This window comes from Lontra canadensis, unplaced genomic scaffold, assembly GCF_010015895.1.
Source record: "Lontra canadensis isolate GAN:19392208 unplaced genomic scaffold, GSC_riverotter_1.0 scaffold18, whole genome shotgun sequence".
NCBI lineage: Eukaryota > Metazoa > Chordata > Mammalia > Carnivora > Mustelidae > Lontra > Lontra canadensis.
In genome coordinates this window covers 4171360-4195424 of record NW_022631012.1, presented here as the reverse complement: position 1 = coordinate 4195424, position 24065 = coordinate 4171360, and the positions used below count along the sequence as shown (strand labels likewise).

The 24065-nt window shown below is 36.3% G+C and overlaps 1 protein-coding gene across 5 annotated transcripts in view; it reads right to left on the bottom strand.

The window, feature by feature from the left end:
- Nucleotides 1–16134: 16134 nt before the first annotated feature.
- The window catches only part of ERBB4 (erb-b2 receptor tyrosine kinase 4), a 1133152-nt gene continuing 1125221 nt past the window's right edge, over nt 16135–24065 (bottom strand). For 3 of the 5 annotated variants that reach the window (XM_032859886.1, XM_032859888.1, XM_032859887.1), the window contains 3 exons: nt 20993–21040; nt 19931–20228; nt 16135–16900 (listed from right to left, as the gene is read on the bottom strand). In XM_032859886.1, coding sequence (XP_032715777.1) covers nt 16455–16900; nt 19931–20228; nt 20993–21040 — 792 coding nt within the window. In that variant the 3' untranslated portion in view covers nt 16135–16454. The remainder of the gene's footprint in view (nt 16901–19930; nt 20229–20992; nt 21041–24065) is intronic. The other 2 variants (XM_032859890.1, XM_032859889.1) reach the window with 1 other exon arrangement.

Here is a 24065-nt window from a genome sequence, read left to right as displayed (position 1 = left end):
ATGCCAACTGGTATATTTGCTACGTAGCAAGAGAATGCTGAAGGAATATATGTCGTATCCCCAAGGGAGAATCACAGGGCCCTAACACAAAGCTAATGCAGCTCCAGGAACTACTATCTGTGGTTGAGGAAAAAGGAATTCAAATGAGGAAAAGACATTTCTATGGCTTCAAAATCTGTGTCCCTGCTCAATTGGTCTTGTGTTAAAGACCACTTTATAAAGAAAAGCATCTTGATCTCAGATCTCAGATCAATTTCCTCTTGACTTATTAACCCACCCCTTGCTCATGTCTCTCATACCAGAAAAGAATAACAGCAAAACAAAACAAAACCAAAAACCCGTCAAAATCCAGATCACTAAGGTGAAAGGTTGCCGGTGAAGATTAAGGAAGTCCCCTGCGGTAGAGAAGGTCGGTCCCGTCTTACATCAAAACGTTGTCTCTGCGAGAGGGGAGCTCAACCTCAGCATTCTTAGCAACGCAACAAGTTCTAGAAATGAGCTGGCAAATTGGCCTTCTGTGGGTTTTTATTTTGTTTTACATTGACAGGGTGTGGGTATATGGCGGGGGTGGGGGGGCTCAGTAGGGTGAGGTCTGGAGCTGCCAACCAAGAAAGAGTTCTTGGGACATCTTTGGTGCAAAGTGGTGGTTTTATTAAAGCCCAGGGACAGGACCCGTGGGCAGAAAGAGCGGCAGCATGGGGGCTGTGAAGGGTGTCTGGTTATATACTACGGGGTTGGGAGAGGTAAGGAAAAAGGAGGTTTTCAAAAGGATTTCTTATGTTAAAGAAGACTCACAGGATACCAGAGGCCTTGCCATAGTCAAGTTAACACTGTTTTTCCCTCTGGCAAGGCATTAACCACAAGATCTGTGGGAGCTTCCTGGAAGAACGTTACACTCTGCCCTGCCCACTTCAAGTATCTGTCATGGGCTGCAGGTTATAAGGACATTTAATTGTATCTACATTTCCCTCTGGAAACTAGCCCATTGATAGAAATGCTTTGCTCCTGTAGATTGCTAAAATAGTAAACTAAGGGAGACTTGCGTCTTGCAGGATTGCGATTTCTGTAAGTTAACTATTTGTTTTTCCTTTCTTTTCCTTTGCTTTAGGGCAGCCAGGAGTCTGAGGAATGTCATATATATGACACATGATATGGAGGGGGGAGTTGGGGGTGTCAGCTTCTGCTTTGTCCTCAGCTTGCCTTCTGTTCCCTCATCAAAATGTTTTTAAGTTTGTCCACAAAGATCCCCCAAAGCCAGACATGTAAATTGTGGCATATTAAACCATTCTTTCAGTCTCTTAAAAAATGTGCACAGTGATTGACTCCAAAATTCTCTTTCTAAGAATTTGTCCTAAGAAAATAATGTATGATGGACATGAAAGGCCAGAGCAATGTAGTTGTCATCAATAAAGAATTTGGTTAAAAATATTGTATTTCCAAACAATACAAGAATAAGTAACTTTTGAAAGAGTATTTATGGACCTGCCTGGAAAATGGTTATGATATGTTGAGGGAGAAAAAAAGTTAATGAAACATATATAACAAGCAATTTCGTATTTGCAAAATATTCTGTGGATTTAAAGATATGTATGTGATATGATGGCATATGACTTTTAAATTTTTATTCTCTGTATCTGTATTTTCTTTTTATCCAATAAATATGAATTATTTGTAAGCCAAATACTAAAGTAACTTTAAAATCAATTTGCCCAAAATAGTTAAAATATTGAGTCTGTGCTCTATCTGCTGACTTTCTGGGGTCATTTCCACCATAACTGGAGTGAACAACTTAGCTAGCCCTCCTTACTTAAGGACTTCAATACAAAGTTGGCCTCCTAGGTTTATCTACTCATTGGGGAAAAAAATACAAAGCAGATTACCATAGCCCCTTCTAGTTTACTATCCCCAAGTAGCAGGAGAAAATTTTCCTAGATGTCAAACCTGCCATGTTTTATAACATCAAAGAATGATACTCACCAATGTCTCTCTAAAGCTGTGGGTTGGGTAAGGGAGCAGGCAGGGGAATGTAATCATTGGGTCACACTCCCATTCTACTTCCAAACACAGATGTGGGGAGAGAGTTAGCATATCAAGTCTGGTTGCTTAATCCTTGCATATTTCCAGGGGAGCCTGGAACCATTACTGACACTTGACTAACCTCTGGAAATGTGGCTCTCAGAATCTTTTTTATGTTACTAATTGATGATGTTGTATGTAAGCCTGGAGGGATGGGGCATGCTATACCAGCTTGTCAGAACTTGTCAGCATTGATTTATGCAAACATGAAGATTGGTGATGTTCCTGGTTTCACTGTTGGGATTCTGAATTTCAGTTACCATGGTTGGTTACATAGCATGGTGTGCCTATGTGATCAGCTCTCCATAAACACCTTGGGTCCTGAGACTTGAGCAGGCTTCCCTGGACAGAGACAATTTGCATGCATCTCCACAGTTCCCAGCTACAGGGAAAAATGCATCTTATATGATCAAAGAAAAGGATTCAGAAGCTTATGCCTAAATTCTCTGGATTCCTCCCTATGCATACCTTTTTTTCTTTTCCTTTTGCTACTTCTGCTTCTGGCTGTGAACATAGCCTGCTGGGGAGTGTTGTGAGTCCTTATAGTGAATTAGAAAGCTTTAAGGTTGTAGTCAGACCCCCACAACATAACCTCCCCACTCCACCCAGAATTCCCTAGCCATATAATTTGCATTGCCATTTCTGTTCCCTACCAAGAATGTATTCAATATTTGTCTAGAAATCATCTATTTAACAATCTTAATGAGCAACTGAGTCTAAGAGGCTCACCTCAAGGGCCTTCTCTTTTTTGTCATGTGAGGAGAACATTACTCTTCTACACCTTTGACTAGGGACTTTACTGAGACACTTGAGAATCAAAATGTTAATGTGAGCTAGAAAGCAGTATAAGCCATAGTGAGATCTTCATCATAGAGGACAGAAGGCCGGAGAGGGGCCCAGGCAGAAGACTGGTCATAGTGACCACAGAGAAGAACAGAAAGAAGCTAAGTGCCTAGGACCCCAGCAGCTGCTTTGGTTCTCTTGGTTCTTTGGTGTCGGTAGATTTGGGGAGATTATTTAGGAGACAAATCACTGATGCTCTGTTGTTCATCTGATAGTTTTTTGTCCTGAAGCATTATTGGTTCCTTCCTTGGACATTTGTCCCTTGCTCTCTATATGTTGTTCCTCCAGCTTTTTCTTCTAGGAAACAGTTTCAAATCATTAATCATTTGTTGAAATCTCTGAGATGTTTTGAAATTTTATATACTATGCTTCATGTATAAAGCTACTTCAGTAACATAACATTTTAGCTATTGCTATAGATCCACTGGAAAATCAACAACTTCCATTTATATATGTTTTTCCTTTGCACGTGGGCTTTTTCTATATCGCCTATCTGGGACCATATCTACAGTTGGGTGAATAGAATTTTTCCTGAGCGTTTAGATTTCTGGGAGTTTCCTGAAATGGGATAATCAGAGTGGGTGACTAGGCAATATAGTTTTGCTTTGTGGGCATTTGGAATGTGAACACTATGGATCAGATCGTAATAGTGAGCCATCAAAATGGCTGATTATCTGTCATTCACTGAGAGTTAGGGGGAGTATAGCATGTAACAAGAGTGAAGTTGATCATTTTCTGTAGAATGTTAAGCAATTACATTCCTATTGCCAGTACAGCAAAGAACCACCTGTGTGACTTTGGCTAAGTGACTTAACACTTGTATACTTCAGTTACTTTGACTGAAAAGAAACCATGACAACTTGTAGTGTAATATTTCAGAAAGTGTTGTCTTGACTCAGTTTTGAGGTCATGGCTATAAAACTCTCAATACTCCTTTGTGGGAAGTTTGTTATGCCTCCACTCCAATCCCTTCCCTTATTAGACTCTAGCACTCCTGGGCTACCCCCCCCCACACACACACCCAACTGCCAGAGACTCCAGATGCGAAACCTCCTTCCTCCTTAGGCCTGCAGAATTATTCAAAACAATCTACAGAAAGCCTGAGAAACCTCTCTAACTCCATCTGGCTTGCCACATAAAAGCTGCGTCCTTCGGTTCCATCCTAGATCCTCAAAGTGGTGTAAGCAAGCAAATTTTACTGTAACCTCTAGAAAGGTTTATAGGAGAATCCAAGAACTATGGTCCCATTAAGGGTGTATGATAGTGGAATATGGATTAGACCAAATAGCTAGACACCTGATAGGAATGTAGACATTTGGTGTAAGAGCAAGAAGAGGAATCATTACCAATAATTAGGGCAATGTTATATACCCTAACAGATACGATCATCATATATTGGCCAAGGACTAGACATTTCCCTTCATTGACGTAATGCTACATCAGCCATGTGTCAGAAGAATTTATGTTCACTCATTATCTATATCCACATGTTCCCACAGCTACCTTGAACTTGGGTAGGACCAGGTGACTAGTTTTAACCAACAGATTGTGAGTGGAAGTGATATGTCACTTCTGGATTGTGGTAGTGAAACCCCCTTGCTAACCCCAAACATCCTTTTCTCTGTTGCAATAATCATGGAGGTAACATGTTGACATATATGAGCCACAGATGAAGCTAGTATGATTGATCTCCTAAAGGACCATTTGGAAGAAAGGTGTCAGACCTCGTATCAGAAATAAGCTTTAAATGATAAGTCCATGATGTTTTAGGATTAATCTGTCATCGCTACTGAATCTTGCAACTCTTTATAGACCCTAGAATTTAGATATCTCCCCTGAGATAAAGTGATAGGAGAAAACCTTAAATTGGCTGAACATATTTTGAATTAATTTTGAAAACTCCTTAATTGGTTAGTTTGTATTTGCTCCTTCTAGATAAACTGGAGATTTGGGAAAGACACTATATTTTGTTATGGAAAAAAATAAACTTACATTTATTGTACTGAGTTAAATGTTTGAGGAAAAACCACACCTGCTCCCTTGTGATTAGTATTATTAAACAAATACAATATAGTTTTAGGGGTAAAGTATTTTGATGTTGAGTGGATACATGTTCCAGCTATGCCACTTTTTATGTGCCTTGCACAAGCTTTTGAATGTTTCTAGAATTTTACTTTTCTCTGAAAATAAGAAAATAATAGCACCCAATTTACAGGGTTGTGGTGAACATAAAACGAAACAATGAAACAGAGTTCTTAATAGAGTGCCAGTAGTAAGAGAAATAGTCAATGAATATTTATTATTATTTGAATGTTGTAGTGGTTGAAAATCCACACAAATACAATAGCTTTGCCCTAAGTAAAGGCAAGATGAATCAACAAATCCCTGTAATACATGAGATATTAAGATTTTATCTTCAGGGTATTTTATGGTACACGCATGCCTCCTATAGGAATCAGTGGACAGGTAACATAATACGTCTTTATAGCTTGGAATCTTTGTTTTTCTTTGTTCCTAAAAAAGGCAAAAAACTTGGACTATATCAGCTTGTACAACACGCTACTTCTCATGGAAGTATAAATAGGTAGAAACAGGTTTGTGAGATAAGTGTATTTCTTTTAAAAAATCTGTGGGTAACTTGCAAGAGCAGGTATTTCACTATTTGCATGTCTCATGTGTACCATTTGGTTTACAGTCTCCTGATTGCTATCTTGTGGTGAATTGTTCTGTTTATAGCTTTAAAATTGCTATCTGGGTGACAGTCTTCTGTTTCTAATCTTGAGATGGTTGTCTCGTGGCTTTGCTCCCCATGGTTTATCATGCAGCTTGATGATACTGTGGAGGGAAATACAATTAGCTAACTATGCACCTGTTCAGTTTACAATTTTATGAGGGTAAGTTGTAGTATGATATACATCTTGGGGCTTATAGTGAAATCATTTGAAAACAGAGATTCTGTATGAAATTCTGTAATATATAAAAATACCTAAATATTTTATGTAATATATTGTCTCTATAGAGTCTCTCTCTTGATATTTATGTATATGTCTAGGAAAACAGTCCCTGGCTTATAAGGGTTTGACTTTGAATTTTTCAACTTTACAATGGTAACAAAATGATACACATTCAGTAGAAAGCGTACTTTGAATTTTGAATTTTGATTTTTCTCCAGGGCTAGTAATAGGTAATAAATACTCATGATGCTGGGCTGCAGCAGTGAGCTACAGCTCCCAGTCAGCCATGTGATCACCAGGGTTAACAATAGATACACTTACAACCATTCTGGAGCCATACAATCATTCTGGTTCTCACTTTCTGTATAGTATTTAATAAATTACATGAGGATTCAACACTTTATTATTATTATTTTGGACAGAGAGAGCACAAGTGGTGGAGAGGGGTAGAGGGAGAAGCAGATTTCCTGCTGAGCAGGCCACCCAAAGCAGGGCTTAATCCCTGAACTCTAGGATCATGACCTGAGCCAAAGGTACACGCTTAACTCAACTGAGCCACCCAAGCAGTCCTCAACAATTTGTTATAAAAAAGGCTTTGGAGTAGATAATTTTGCCCAGCTATTGGCTAATATAAGTGATCTGAGCACATTTAAGATAGACGAGGCTACACTATGATGCTTAGTAGTTTAAGTGTATTAAATGCATTTTTGGTTTACAATATTTTCAACTTACAATGGGTTTATCAGGACATAACTCCATCATAAGTCAAGGAAGATCTGTATACAGAGATATCTATCTTTCCACAGGCTTACACAATTAAACAATTGTGAATTCAAATCTGAATTGTGACATTCATTTTGGATTCTAACCTTCTACTCCCTTATATACCTCACAGTTTTTCCATAATTTTTTTCCTCTTACCATCATCATTTTAATTGAAGTTTTGTCATTGGGTCAGGATCAGATTCTATGCTGTTTTTCAGAAAATGTTTTCAGTGACTGTTTAGCAGGTAGTAAATCTAGGAAATTTACCAAGTTATTTGTAAATTGGGTTTTTCATGTGAGATTTCCCTTCTATTAATATTATGTAATAAAATTGCTAGAGATAAGAGTAGTTATATGCTATATTCTCTGATATATGTAGGGAACAAGTGGTGATTTTAATAGGCAGATTTGTAAGACTCTGAGAAAGGGAGACAATCAAGAGTTTCTCCCTATGGTCATTTAAAAAAAATCTGTTTACTTATGATTATGGTGTATTTATCTGTCTTGAATGAAAGGAACCTGACTCTCCATCATGGATGAGTGGCTCTTGTGTAGTTTGAGAAAGCAGAAGGAAGTTTTCAGTTTTATCAGATCAGTTGTCAAGGGACAGATGAAGACCACTGGTGCTCTTAAATTGAGTCAATGTGTCAGGAGGAAGTATGCTGTGATCAGAATGGGATTCCCCTTTGCAGAGGAGGAAAGAGAAGTGATTAAGTAGCAGAATAAAGATATTTAAGTCAGAAGATGCAGCTTTAGGGTGGACTACAACCACTTAGTAGTAATGGTCACATGACTCTAAATTTGTTATTTTAGTCTTATTTTCCTTATCCGATGACCAGAAGTATTTCAATAACATTTATCTCAAAAGGGTGTCATGAGCCAAATGAATCAAAGTATGTGGAATAAGTATATACACTGTAAAGCACTATGTAACTTGTGCTTGCAACTAATATGGTACCACTGGAAATGTCAACTGTACCTTAAAGCATTAGAAACCTAAGTTGTTTCTCCCTCTTCTTCAGTCTATCAATGGCTTAAAATGCAGGGTACCTTGACATATCTCACCCTGAACACAACAAAATGACAGTGATCTCAAATAAATGGGTCTAAACATCTTAGGAAGAGAACATGTTTGTGTATGTCCATGCAAATAGTAGGAGATGCAATCAACAGGATCTTTAAAGACCCATATCTGAACAGATTTGAGAGAACTTACTCCAATTATTAGGTTGATAAATATACTTTCTGTCCACTGACTCATTTGAGATCATATGTAATCAAATAACCCTAGTAGCTTGAAAGGATAATAGAATCTTGAATGAAAAGTTACTGGAATCTTAAAATTCTTACACTTGGGAGGCTTGAAGGAGTAAGAAACAGTATTTGAAATAGAGTTAGAATAAGAAACTAGAGAGAGGAACGTTTTCACATCATCAGTGTCTCTAAAATTACTCTCACACATTTCTACAGGCTCATCTAAAATCAACAGTCAGTTCATTGACTATTTATGGACCCATTCTCTTTCCTGCTCTTTAAGCATGGTACTAACATTTGATATTCTTTCTAACAAAAGATTTGCCAGAACCGTTTGTGTAAATTGCCAAGAGGGCAGAAAGAAAAAAATTTGTAAGAAAATATTACTTTTCTTGGGATATCACCTACCAAATACAAATATTCCATATATATATATATATACATATATATGCATATATGTATATATATATATATATATAATTCTCAAAGAAACAAAACAGTTAATAAAGCAGTCTGCACGGAGAAGTAAGTCTGTACACATCAATAGGCATATGTGTTAGATGGCAAAAACATATGGAATGTATCACATTCCAAACAACCAAAGAGCTCCAAGGAATAATTAATGGCATTCATAAATGTGGACAAAAATAAGCTCATGTTCACATCTTCAAATTATTAAATCTAGAACAAATCTTCCTCTTTCCTAATTGGTTTTTCTTATGACAAATTTCTGACACAGAAGAGAACATTTGTTTCATATTTTATTGAATTTCATTTATATTAAATTAAAAATATATTTCTGACAGATTCATGTAACAAAAAGGCAGAACAGTTTTCAAATTGTTCAGCTGGGATGATCAGTATGGAATGAGGCAAAGCAGGTCGCATTCTATAATTGCCTTATACAGGTACAATTCTTTCCCAAGAGCCAAGAGAGGATCCTTGAGAACTAACTGAAAAGCCTAATTACAGAAATTTAAAATACTGTTTGTCCCTCATTCTCAAATAACAACAGAAATTGGGGGAAGGAAAGTAGAATGGGGGAAGGGTTGGCAGAGAAGAAAGAATAAGGGAAATTATACTAAAAATATACCTAACATTAAAAAAGTTAGTATGTGTTAAGTGCATAATCCTTCATAGATAAAATAGAAAAAAATCAAAATAACATTACACCACACACAATTGGCATATCCTATTGTGTAAGCGAGTGCAGAGGTTGAACACGTCACAATAGTGCTGAACACAGAATCACAAGTAATGTCAAAATGATAACTTCCAACCAAAAGGAAACAATCACAAGCCAATTACTTATATACAAATCAATCCTAAAGACATTATGTCCCAAATAAAGATGTCCACAAAAGAAAATCAAAGCAACATTATCCTTATTTACAAATGCAACTAGCCATGTCTTTAACAAGCTATAAAAATACTATTCACATTTTCAAACATACAGTAGTATTTTTTTGTTTGTTTATTTCAAAAAGGCAGCTAACTTTGAACACTGGGATTTAAATGAAACATTGATGGCTTACCAGCTAGGTATTTTTGCACCCCTGCCCTTTGAAGATACTTCACAAGAGAGAGGGCTTGTTTTCTTTTTACAAGTTAAGAACATAAGGAAATGAATACAAATGTATATAACACCTTAAGCCTCTGCCTTTTCGGTAAAATGTCTCCCTTTATCACCTGAACTGATCTTAGTCAACTACTTGGATGCACGTATGAGATGAGTGTTTGAGAGACGATTTAACATGACTTTGTTTTTTTTTGTGCTATGAATTGTCTTGCAGACTGTTCTCATTTTCATTTGATCTTGCTATAATGGTGCCTAAGAAAGAGATGAACTAGTCATACCATGTAAAGATGCAGTTCCGACATGCAGCAATGCAAGTCCCTGGTGGTCACAACGGGAGATGTAGACATACCAGCCAGTGAGGTGTGCATTCAAAGTTAGCTGCCCTCACACAGCTGCTCAGTTTTATAATCGACCCATTTAACAGCAGTACCAATTTATGCTACATTTTTCAAAGTACCTTACTTTAAAAGAACAGCTTACATATCTACACTTAGAAAATAACTTCCATACTTGATTACTGGAGTAAGCCCAAAAGAGTTCTTGGAGTGCTATGGTGTAGTCCCCTCACTCCCCCCACCCCCAGCCCCTGAGAGATCCAGAAATATACAGGAAAATGACTCTCACATTAGGGACAATGTACAACCCCCATTAACCGAAGAATCTGGAAATGATACTCAAGAACCAGGTTATGTGAATATGTAGGAGGTATGATTTGATTTATTTCCAAAGAGCTGCAGGCTGGGGGGTAACATCTACACATTAGGGGTAAAAATAGCAGTAAAGGCAAAGTGGTTTGGACAAGTCAGACTACTGTCTACAGGTATGAAACTTGGTTTCCTTATATTTGTATATTTGTACAAATAAAACCACTTCAGACGATATGGGTAAAATTTGTTAGAGCATTGAAATAAAAATGTCCTTAAAAATCAAAAATAGAGAAAAGGTGGCAACTTACTAGATAACATAGATTTCTGTTGCAGTGAAACTGCCCTCGTTATATATTTGTCAGATAGATGAATGGTCCAATAAAGAATTATAGTTGGGTCTCAAAGCTGAATAGCCTTTACCTTTCTGATAATAAGACTCTTCATTTATGAAAAAAAAAAATACAGCAGCTGTGAAATATTTGCGATCAGGAATAAAATAAATATATAAAGTAAATAAGTTAATTTGCTGGCAAAATTAACTTCTGATTATATGTGAGTGTCTAAGGAAAAGATTAAATCTAAGTCCTACCAAGGGTATGTGCACATATGTGAGTTTCAAGATTCATCACAGGGCTGACTCGACTCAAATTCCTGCAGAAAAGGAAATTGTAAGAGAATCGATCTTTATGGAAAAACATAATTTTCATATCATAAAGAATACTCTGTGCAGTAATTTCTTTGAGAAGTATTTTTAACAATGTCCACATTGTTAGAATCATTTATAGAAAAGTCAGGCATTTGAGGGCAGAGGCTAAGTCAGTGTTTCCACAAAGCAATGTATGGGATCTCAGAGATCCACTATGGCTTCAGAGAGGTACAGCCTCAAGAGGGCCACTTTGAAGAGGGTGGTAGACAGTAAAGAAAACAGAGGTGATTGTGTCAATGGGGAAAGAAGCAAGGGTGGTATTTTTCTTTAAATCTCGAGAGAAATTAATTTTCTGTAACTCCTAACAAGATAATCACTTACTCACAAAGTTGACTGTCAAGGGGTAATTTCCAAGAGAAGCATGAGTCTACCCCCAGGAAGCTGGGGCTTAGAGTGTTTTCAGCTCATAACTGAAAGAGAAGCATTTTCTTCTGCCCGAAATATCACCTGGCAGGAAAGAGGTGAGGCAGGAGTCTGCAAAAGTGACACAGCCTACATTTTTGTACCTCTACAAAAACAGTGGCACCTGAACAGTGTCTGAGATTTCTACTATTTTATAGAAACTTGCCTTTTAATGAAAAGAATGAAAAGCAGCCCACGATGTTAAAAGCCATTTGTCCATACAAACTCAAGAGTTCCTGACCCAACATGGTGCCCACAACAGCTTCATGCTTGTAAGTACGGAGAGAACTACTCTTGCAAAGGCATGTCTGGGATTAGAAAAGTTTATTCATTCTACCCAGAAGTATAAAAGCTGGCCCCATTGTAATATTAGTAAAATCAAGGTCTTCACTGAGAACTTTTATTTTAAAATCACATCTAATCTACATCTGTATAATGTCATTCGTTCTTAAGCAAATGGCAATCAGGAGACATGAGTCTGCCTTCATGTGTCTACACATGAAGTACACAGGTACAAGGCTGCCCTTCAAAGTCCATATACACAAAAAGAGGCACAGCAGAATTTTCTTGCCTTTGGCATATACAGAAGTTAGTTTATCTGGCTTTCTAATGACTAGAAGTTTATACACCTGGACTCCTCATTTGCAATATTAAAAACCATCAGTCTAATAACTAGAGTCCAAAATAATGGAAATAACAGCAGTTTGAAATGCTTGGTTTAGTACTATTTATCAGAACATTGTTAACTAATTGCTTCTTTTTGATTTTGGAATTGGGAAGGTAACACAGGGAAAAAAGGGATATTTCACAAATTAAATGCATTTTGTTTGTTTACTAAATAAAGGGCACCACTCAGTCTTTTTCTCTGCATAAGGTAATAGAACATTTACATTTCCTTTACTTCGTTTTGTAGACCTCTTACTTAAAGTCACATAACATATTTGCCTGTTAAACTATGCAAGTGGTGTTTGCAAAACAAATTTTAAAAAAAGTTCTCTTCACATTTAATGCAATTAAAAATGGCAAAAGAATAAGAGAATGAGAAAAAATTTAATTGCAATGCTTTAAAACAAATTTTCACAAGTGGAACCAGCTCTTTATATGCCTACTTTCCGCTAAACCTAACAAATAACAATTTTAAATGGCAAACTTATTTTTTACTATGCAAAATCCATCCTACGTTTTCATAACCTGCATTTTATTTTGTTACATAATAGTTTGTGGTTAATTTTCTAGTTTGATTTATTTAATAATATTAAAATCATTTAATATCTGATAACTAAATCTACATCTTACAGCATTATCATGGTTTTGCCCAGCTATATACATGCTCTCATGATCACCTTTTCTATTACCTTATGAACTACATACTAGTTAAATAATCAACATTTATAGATGGATGAATAAGTCAAGTTTTGAAATAAAGATTAGTTAGCTCTAGAAAACATGTATTTACATCCTTCCCTGTCGGGCTGAAACAATTTTATTTTTCTTTTCACTTTGACACTTCAATAAGCATTTGATAGCCCTTTGGACTTCATCTAGCAGCAGAACCTCACAGACCTTCTACTGATTTGTCCTCGGCTTTGGGAATATGCACGATCTTCATGTCATGTCCCACTTTTAGAAGGTATTAACACATACCTTATAACATTCAGAGCACTTCTTTTCTGTTTCTCAATATACAAATAATCATTCTTTCTGATCTACTAAAAGAGAAGTTCATATTTTTAGTTTGACTATTTTAATAAAATATGAGTTTGCACTGTTTTTAATTCAATTTCAAGAATATTACTTGAGAAAGAACTCTCCCCCTAACCTATGACACAAAAATTTGGAAAACCAAATGTTACTCAGTAGTCCAAGCACCCTTTATGGTGCAGGATGCTTTGTGGTTCTGGGTCTACTCTGATTTAGAGAACATCTTTTCTCATGTAAGAACCAAAGAATGGCTCTTCAAACAACCATTTAGTTATACAGTGTTTCCTTATCTGTAGATGGGATTCCCCAAGATCGGCTACAAAATTTGGTGACTTAAAAAATAGAGTCTGTGTAACTTTACTACTAATTTTCCTCAAATTTACTTAATTGGTTCTGCATGTTTGAATAGCTACAACTAGCCTCTGGGATTTGATATTCTGATGCATTTTGCAGGCTTCAAATGGCATTTTAAAATTTCACTTTGCTGGGTTGAGTAAGTTATTTTTTGGAACAAATAAAACAATTCTTTTCTTCCTTTCATACACATCAAAATATATTTTTCCAGGGGGACAAAAACAACTGAAATAAAAAATGAACTATAGAAATCATTCAAAAGGAACAATAAAGTGGTTTTTGTGAAGCATTTTGGGTCTTTTTGGATTACACTTGCATCTATCTCTAGTTGTTAGTGGTAGATTACCTGATGTATAAGGGTTTTGTGTTCTTAGAATGAAGGAAACTACATTCACTGAATACATTCTATTACCTTAACAGTAAGAAAATTATTTTTCTTTCCTTCTCAAAATAAGTGATTCTGTTTTCCATATTCCAGAAGAAACCATGACTACTGTAAATCAGAAGGAAAAAAAAAAGTTCTAGTATCCAACAAGCGTGCTGTCAGTGGTAAGTTGGTACAGATTTATTTAGAAAGGGAGGCTTATATCCAAATTCTTACAAGAAATTGTGTGAGGTCCCCTTTCTCTGGATACTCTTCTGAATGGGTGGGAGAATTTGAAACTGTTGGGCTGTAGCCCCTAAGTCATTCTGTGTCTTCAACCCAGAAAAGTTCATGGTTGAACCTCATAGAAGGGGTCTTACAAACCTCTCCCTTGCTCTGCTTCACTCTTTTAGCTTACCTTTTTTCTCATAACTTAGTAAGAAACCAGTCCTGACACCTCCAATATTCTTGGCCAAAGACCAACACCTACTGTTGACTTAATGGTCAAAGTAGAATCCAGATAGGTCAATTAACCAGTGAGGCATCCTTCCACCAATTCCTGTTTGGATAAAACTATCTTATTTGTCAGCTCTGGTAAATTGTAGGTTGTTTAATTCATGTTCCAAATGAGTTCACAGGAGATCTAACAAACAATGGATTTTATGATGACTGCTCACAAAGTAGTCCATAAAATCTTATTCCTTGAATTTATGGGGGAAATTCAAATGTTATTCTAAATAAATTGACTTCAAATCATTAAATTAGGGATAATATTGCATTTATGTTGATATTCCCCACTTACACAGCGCTTTTAGTAGACTCTAAATAAATATCAGTTGAAAAAATAAGGGAGCTGAATGGATGGATTGACTTATTTTTTCAAAACAGGAAGAAACCTAGATCTCTTTGCATTTTTTTCCCTTTCTGTAAACTCTCTGCTTTACCAACAAAGATTTTTAGTCTCATTGATTTTTTTTTTTTTGGCAGTAGACTTGAATTTGATGCCAAAATTTTAACATTTAAAAAAAATTAATTCATATGACTGTCCAAGCAGATTTTCTTAGAAAAGAGAGACTACCTGATTTTCTTGTTCCAGGAGACTCATTCCTAACATTTGTTCCCATTGCTCCTCTTAGTAGGTATTCTTTTAAAATGATACATAAAAAGATGGTTCTAGAACTAGGATGATATATTTGAAGAAAGTATTATTATACAAAGTATCAAAAGATTAGTATGTTGGATATTAAAATAATTACATGAGAATTTTTTCACGTTTATTTACAACTTCTGACCCAAGAACCTACCTATAAACTGTGAACGTTTGTGTATTTTTTATTATAGCAATTTATGTGCAAAGAGTTACCTTCTACTTAATATAAATAGAGTCTCATACTAGAAATTCCACAGAATCAAGCCAATATTTACTTACATTCCTTCACGTGGAGTATACAAACTGGATAGCTTTCCTTGCGTAGCAAATGTGATATCATTTGTAGATAATGTGCTGGCCCTCTCACCATAATCTCTGGATACTGTTCCAAAGTCCTAATTTGCTTGGTTTGGCATTTCCACAGTCTTTCCTTATCTTAGCTCTTTTTAAAAAAATGTACTTAAATTAGTTATTTTGCTGGTTACTTCCATATTGCTTCATTCAAAATCCAAAATGGAGTTCAGAAAGAGAACAAATAAAATTATAGCTTAAGTGCAAACTACGTTTCTGAGTATCTGCCAGGTAGACATACCCAATCCAGTGTCTCTTCCAGTTCAATGGATTCCCCATTGGACCACCCCTGAAAGTGTCAGTAGTTTTCATGAACCACACAGAACTGTCTCTTAGTTTCCCTTTTACTCTTTACATTATCAACTGCCTACGTCACTGTCATTTATGGAGAAGAAAATGTTGAAGAATGTAAAGGAAGTGGGGATACATATTCAATAGTGTAAAACATGACAGTTAGATTTGATGTTACACTTGACTAGTGTCTTGGCCTCCCCTTCTAAATTCGAAGGCTATATATTTAAAATAACGGTCACTGCACCATATTAAAATATTTTTTTACAGTTCTGTCAATTTATAACAACACATAAGAAACTTTGATGTAAAAATATTTCCAATCAGAAATTAAAGTAAAAATATATGGGGGTAAAAGTAATATAAAGGGACAGACCAAAGCAAAACAAAATGAAACAAAAAGACCAAAAATATCCCTCCAAACATAACTACTTGTTATAACTTTGAGAAAGATTAAGAAATTATGAAAGCGGAGTTGTCCGTTCTTGCTTATCAGGATAGAAACTGTTGGGAAAAGAACCTGGATTTTCAATCTCAGTTACTTTCATATCTTATAGAAAAGGTTATCCTTTTGTTCTAATGGAAAATTTATTACGATTTCCAAGGGTACTGAAAATATACAGATCAGTTCCTACAGGTAGGAACAGATAGCATGGGTCTTTCAGGCATCTGCTTTAAAAAAAAAAAAAAGAGAAAGAAAAAGAGAAAACATTGAGAACTAGCCTGATAGCAGGCAGTGTTGCCTTATATTTGCTGGTCCTTCTCTAGCTGTTTCAATCTCCTGACCAACCCATGCAGAGAAATGAAGAAACAGTGTGGTTCCTCCTATCTTTCTCTTTCAGTTCTTCCTTCTAATGTTCAAGTTAGATAAGCACATGACTATCATTGCATCTCTATATCTTCCACCGGGAAGTGTCAAAACTACTGGCCTTGGGGATAGGAGGAAGACCGTAAGAGAAAGAGAGGCGGCAGGGAAATTGGAGCGGGTGTGTCTCTATCTTAAAGCCGCTGCTGAGCTTACACCACAGTATTTCGGTGTCTGTAGGGCGGAGGAGGCAGCACAGTGCCTGGCTTCAGCGAGAACTCAGAGAGGTATTCAGGATTCTCTGCCACAATAGGCCGGATCCGTCCATTTTGTTTATAAAAATATTTTGTGCTGTACTCCTGCAGGTAGTCTGGGTGCTGAAGGGTGCTGCGAGGTGGCAGGCTGTGGTTCCAGTAGTCAGGGTTGTCGAATGCTTTCTTGGCCTTCTCTGGCACAGACAGTACATTGTTCTTCAGGTACTCGGCATTCCCCAATGCGTTGGCAAAGGTGTTGAGGTACAGTGGCTCATTCACATACTCATCCTCTGCCTTGGGTGGACCATTGGAAGCGTTGTGATATTCGGGATTATCCAAAGCTTGAAGGTCTCCGTTTTTCCTCCGAGAAACAAAAGGGTTCTCCTCCACAGGGTTCAGGTATTCTGGGGGAATACACAAATATTAGTCAATATCTACTTTCTGGAATGTGTTAATCAGACCAAGGTTGTACAGGATGGTTAGCTTCTTTTTCCAGAACAATTAAGCCATGGATTTGTTTTCATGAGTTTTCACAAAAACCATTTTGTTGACTACTTCATTGATTAATTTTGTCATATGACAAAAGAGTAGGAAAGAGTAGGTGGGCCAAAACTGTTAATGACTAAAGAGTCAGGAAGCAGACTTTCTGTCTTCTAGATTGTTCCTCTTTCCTCCTAATTGCATTTGTTTCTCCTACCTAAGAGGCTACTTGTTTAAATGCTTCCGTTTTCTAGAAGTCAGTATTTTTTGTTGTTGTTGAAAAATAGGACAATTTAACCAGGTTAAAGAGCTTTGAAATGTGGAGAAATTAGAATTTCTAAAAGGGTACTGGAAAATCAAAATGTCTATAGCTTAACTCCATGCCAAGATGAATGGATGAAGTAAAGGAACGGCATTTTTCAGTCTGTGTGTTTTGCTATAATGTCCATATAGGTAAAATGGATTTGATTACAGATGTTCCCCAGAAAGCTTTACACACAGGAAAGGAAATATCTAAAGAAAAGACTCAACTAATAAAACCTGATTGATATCTAACATGCTGCTAAATTGACTTGCGTGACAATACATACGCCTAAGAATAAAGTGTAATTAGAACATTCACTTCCACTAGCTAACCATAATCACAAACTAACAAGCTGTTAGTTTGATCATATGAAGTAACTTTTGTAGGTTGAAACCATTCATAGTAGTGGCTGTTTTGCATTATTCGATCTAATAAATTACTAAAGAATATTGACCTGGAATTTTTTAAAAAGGTGTTAATCAATGCTGCTATTCTTAAATTTAATTCCACCTCTATGTATAGAGTATATATAGGCCTATATTCCCACATACAGTAGACCTTCTTGCCCTCTCTTTTAATGTAGACACAGATATGACACTTTAGCTATTCCTATTTTGGTGTTGGGGCAGGGAAAGAGCACAACTGTTCGTTGAGATGCCACCATTCTGAAACAAACTTTCTTTTCTATCCCCTATACTTAGCCTAACAAGTAGAGAAAAATAATCTCATCAAGTCAGGGTGATTTGCCCCTGGATATAGGCCTGCTTGATATACTTAAGTATTTAGCATAATGGGCAAGTTAAAAGATAGTAATGACTATCCCACCATCATATATTGGAATGACAGGAACTTAAGTCATGCTCACAACAACCCTGTAGGGAAGGAAGTGGAAGCCATATTTTTTTCAGCTTTATAAACAGAAAACCTAGATTAAATGATGTATGAGGGATACAACTAGTATGGAACTAGAATTCAGATCGAAAATCCCCTGAGCAGCCTTCTTGTTCTACTGTACTATTTTCATTATTGTCCCTAAAGGAGTAGGGAGTACTTTTCACATCATAACATGTTGGAATTTGAATGGTTTTCAAAGCAATGGTCATTTTAAGAAAAATGTGTGGAAAAACACCCCAAAAACAACAACTTCTAAGGGAAGCAGAATTTGATTTTCCTTACCAGTTTCCTGAAACCTCTTAACTGAAAGTATAAGAATGTCTGTACTAACATTCTCTGCTCTCTGAGAAGTAGTCTGGAGTACAATAATCTTCTATAGAAGCTTATACTCAGGGACAAAATCAAGGGATGCCCTAGAGTGAGTCTTTAGATTCACTTAGAAGTCTTGTGTTTTCTCCTAGACGGTTCATATTACCTTTGCTCAATCCAATCTACTTATCTATCTACTTAGAGAAACAACTCTATGGTTAAACTCTTCCCAGAGAGTATTGTACTTTTAGGAGAATCTGCCAAACCTTCTCAAAACTTATATTTGTGTCAGTACTGGGCTGCAATCCAACTCTTCCAAAGCATCTAATTCTTCAGTATCGTAATACCTATCTATGCCTCTACATAGATATTCTTTAATAAGTTACTTGCAATGTGTACTTAGGGATCCCTTAATTGCATTTTATAAAATTAAACATAACCATATATTCAAAAGCATAATGGGCCCTCATATGGAGTCTTAAAATAAAGTTTACTTGACTTTGAAGACCCTGAGACACAATCATCAGTTTTTAATAACAATTATCCATCTTCTCCTTCATGTGATGCTGTTACCATGGAAGGAAAGTGGATTTTTCAAAGTTGAAAAAGTCATTTGATTTGTATGTCTAATATTTCTGCTAGTAAATTTGTACAGTCATCGCTGAGCTTTGTAGAACCACAAACTGAATTATTTTCAAGACATGATGGTATACCTATAAGTAAACTTAGTGTCAGAACTTTAATTTTTGAAATGTATCATATAAGGAATCATAATCTCCTATAATGACCAACATCACCCAAATGATGCAAGATTTTAAAGAACTGACCAAATCTTTTATTGGTACCATCAAAATACCAGTCTTGGGGCACCTGGGTGGCTCAGTGGGTTAAAGCCTTTGCCTTCGGCTCAGGTCATGATCCCAGGGTCCTGGGATTGAGACCCGCATCGGGCTCTCTGCTCAGCAGGGAGCCTGCTTCCTCCTCTCTCTCTCTGCCTGCCTCTCTGCCTACTTGTGATCTCTGTCTGTCAAATAAACAAATAAACCAAAATTAAAAAAAAAAAATACCAGTCTTTATGAACTCAACAGTAAGTTCAAGAAAAGCCATGGCTCTAAAATCTTGCGATGTGCTACCTCACTCAAATATTCAATAGAGATATTCCTATGAAGGTAAGTTTAGATCAGTGCTTCTCAGGCTTGATTGCGCACAAGAGTTACATAGCGATCTTGTTAAAAATCATATTCCTAATCAGGTGGTGCCTGGGATTCAGATGGTGTAAATGTTGCGGATTTGGACAGTATGCTACAAAGAGCAACAGCCCAGGTCTTTTCTGGGTCACAAATGTTACGACATCCAGTGGTTTGGCGATTTCCCTTCTATATTATATTCTCATTTTGATGGAAGTGAAATGCAGAATGACAATCATTTCTGCACATTTTGTTTGTACCTTGTTTAGGTTTATCTCGCATAGGGGTCATGTAACCCTCTTCATCCAGCTCTCCTCGTGGGCTCCGTTCTGGGGCAAACACTGTGGGGTCAGCGCTGTACCTCTGGGTGCTGCTATCCTCCTGGGCGTGGGGTGCCGCTGGCTTGCGTAGGGTGCCGTTACAACAGGAGTCATCAAAAATCTCGGCTGTAGCCCCCTGAGCAAGTGGTGCTTCTGGGATCGTGCTGGTTGTGGCTCTGTAGGGCACAGGCACTCCTTGCTCAGCAGCAAACCCCCCATCTCGGTATACAAACTGGTTCTGTAAATAGAGAAACACATTTAGACAGAAGTTATTAGAAATAGCTGTAGAAAAGAAATAGCCAAAAGGATAGTAAAACTTGTCTTTCAGACAAAAGCCACAGTTTCTTAATTGAGTGTTTCCCCTGAATAGCTAACAAGTTTGAGTTACAACCACCTAAAATTCCAATTTTTCTTTAAAAGTGAACCTGGGGAAAGAATTTGGAAATACATATTTAAATGTCACTGACCACCCAGCACATGATCTCATATAAACTATTTCATGTTATTTTCCGCACTCGCCTATTTTTGATATATAATTCAAATTTCATGACAAATGAAAACATTATTAACTGTAGACAGTTGACATTAAGAACAGAGATTTGGATGGTGATATTTTCTTCCTGCCTTCTCTTCTGCGGTTGCTCTGAGTTTGAGTCCCCAAGTACCTAACTAGGGGAATCATTACAGAGACTCTGACTTTTTAGCACACAACCTATAATCATGGAGATAATAATAACCTCCTCAACGAGAAGCATAATTTCTGAGTCCAGGTAAGCCCTTCAGGTAAAAATTGAAAGCTACTGTTGATGCATGGTATCTCAGTTTTGGATTATCTACTGAGATAAAACATATCCACAAAGCCAGCTATACAATCTATAGCAAATTCTTAACTCACTGTTGGCAAAAGCAAAATGAGGAAACTATGGGGAGACAAGAGAGAAGAAACATGATAAGCAAAGACCAAAAATACTAAAAGATGAAGGTTGATCATGAAATACTTACTCCTGACATGGGGGTGTAGGCAGGAGGAGGGCTGTGTCCAATTTCACTCTAATAGGAAAGAAAAATGGAATGATGGATATAATAAGAGGTAATATGAATGAAAAGAAAAAAAAAAAGAAAAGAAAAAAGAGAAGAAAAGCCACATGAATTGTATGAACCAAATGGGAAAACATGCACAACAGTGAAGTTTGCTAAATGGTAAAATTTTATGCTCTCTGGCTACAAATGAGTTAATTTTTATGTTTTGAAAATATTAAATATTTTAATTCAATCCCTGAAAAGAAAAATTATATAGAAATAAAGTAAAATTTTAAATAGATTAAAAATTAAATTGGTAATGAATATTTTTCTGATTAACCCTAGAAGAAAGACAAAAATGGTAAATAATTAACTACAGTTTTAAATAAAGAAACATTTCCTTCCTTACTTGTTGTATGGCTAAAATGGCCATATACCACAGCACTGATGCTCTCTTATAAAAAGAAACTTATCCACAAGGAGATGGAAGTGGATTTCAATTTTCCTTGAATAATTTTTATTACCAAGTTACATTTATTTTCACTATTGCAGCAAAGGGTCAATTTCTTAGCCTTTCCTTTAAAAAAAAATAAATACTATTTTCTCCTCAGTCTGATTTTTTGTAAGTTAAGAAACAGAAGAAAATCTTGGAAAATTAATTATGTTCCTGGAACTATGCTTTGCATACATTATTTTCATGTATTTAGAATCAGCTAAAATTAGATTTCAGTTTAAAAAAAAGGGCATCTGTATTCTTATAACTTAATACTCCATCCTATGGGCTAAATAAAAGTGGATATAAAAATATGATAAAATATTAAGGATAATATTCCTTAGGGTAAATAGAGGGGGTTATATGAATATCAACACCATTTCTTAATAATATACATATTTTACATACATTTCTTGAGAACCTACTATCTATGTGCCAGGCACTTTTCTGGACAACGGAGATAATGAATAATGCAGATAAAAATCGTTGCTTTTATGAAGTTTGCATTCTCTGCATACATGTATGAAACTTGGCTAAGTATTATTCCAGGCCAGTGTTTTTACAATTTAGATATTCATAAAACAAACTCTAAGAAAAATATGGTTCCATGGAGATTAACTGTTTAATGTAAATTAATAGCAACCAGATAACACAATATCTCATAATTAACATAGTCCCCTGGACTAATCAAGGACCAAGGTCTGAAATCTTACATTAAGTTTACTTTTAACTCTCTTCAAAACTTCAGTCATTTACATGATGGGATAGAAACTAATGATCTCTTTCCTTCTCTAATAACTAAGAACGTCTTGAAGATATATTTAGAGACATATTTAATATGCTAAGCATAGGAGGTAGTATTGTCCAGTAGACACATTGTTTTATGATTTGTCAGATCTCTAGCCCCAGTCCCAGTTACAAGTGATGTGGTCAGTCGTGAAACACCTCAGATCTCATTTTTATCCTTGGCCCCTCACTCCTTGTATCTTAATGAAGACAAAGTAAGAAGGTGTATATAAATGAACTTGGTAAGCTGTGTACTACTATAAAAATGTAGAGGATAGATAAAAATTTAAGCATTCACATCTACTAAATCAGATTTTTAAAGTCAAGCAATCAAAATGCCAAAGCTACTTATCAAGAGGCATTTAAAAAATGCTTCCTCGGGCACCTGGGTGGCCCAGTCTGTTACACAACTGCCTTCACTCAGGTCGTGATCTCAGGGTCCTGGGGTCGAACCCTGCCCTGGGCTCCCTGTCTGCTTCTCTCTCTCTGCCTCTCCCCTTGCTCATGCTCTCTCTCTCTCTCAAATAAATAAATAAAATCTTTTTAAAATTTTTTAAAAAATTAAAAAAAAATGCTTCCCTGTTTTCCATATCATTTTCAGTATAGGTATATTTTGTTATCTTTTAGAAAGATATAAAATTAAATACATTTTTTCATAAAATTTGAGAGGAAATTTGCCATATAATCCAGTGATATGGAAAATAGAGGGATGGTATGGGAAATATGACTAGTGCCTGGCGGAACTTTATCATATTATAAACCTTGGCCTTTACCCTATCATTAAACCCCAATTATTGAGCAAGCATTTGACAAATATTTATTAAACTTCTACCGTGAAAGCACAGGAACTATGGTAGATGCTGGAGATACCATGAGACACAAGGAGAGACAGAGACAGAACCACTGGCCTTTTGCAATTTATACTGAACAATCAAATATTACTTGAGATTATCAGAAGAAAGGCAAGAGTAAGACGAAGCTGCAGTGAATTTATTTGAATTCTATGATTGCATATTAGAAGACAGTTATTCCAAAATATGAGTAATTACTGCTGTTCCTTTCCCCTCTTACATTACAACAGTTGCCGTACTGGGTCGCGTTGGACTAGAATCACAGCTCAGGAAACGGCACTGACGGCTATGGCTATCCAGTTTGGATTTTATAAAACTTGAGGGATAAGTGATGAAAGGAAAAACCCGTGAATCATTCTTTATCAGGAAATACCTTATTATATATATTCATGGTCTGGGCTAGACTGCCCTCGATTGTAAAAAGGTTGTGTTAAAAATAACTGGACCTCTTGGGGCACCTGGGTGGCTCAGATGTTTGGGCATCTGCCTTCGGCTCAGGTCATGATCCCTGGGTCCTGGGATCGAGTCCTACATTGGGCTCCCTGCTCAGTGGGGAGGCTGCTTCTCCCTCTGCCTCTCTCTCTCTGACTCTCATGAATGAATAAACAAAATCTTAAAAAAAAAAAAAACAAATAACTGGACCTCTTGAAAAGAGGCCATGCCATATTAGAATGCAGGCACTGTCCCTGCTTTGACAAGTCTTTCCATCAGCCAAATCTGGATCTGGATACGCTGCCAGATACCATCACAGTAACAGGAGTGTCTTCATGCTCTTTCTAGTTTTCTGCATTAAAATGGAAAAAAAAAATGCTAAGCAAAATCCCTTTAGCATTCATTGTTTTTAGGGTTACTGGCTGCTTTTTATTTTTCTGTTTCCATTTTTTTTATTTGTTTTTTTTTTTTTTTTTTTTTTTTTTTTTTTTTT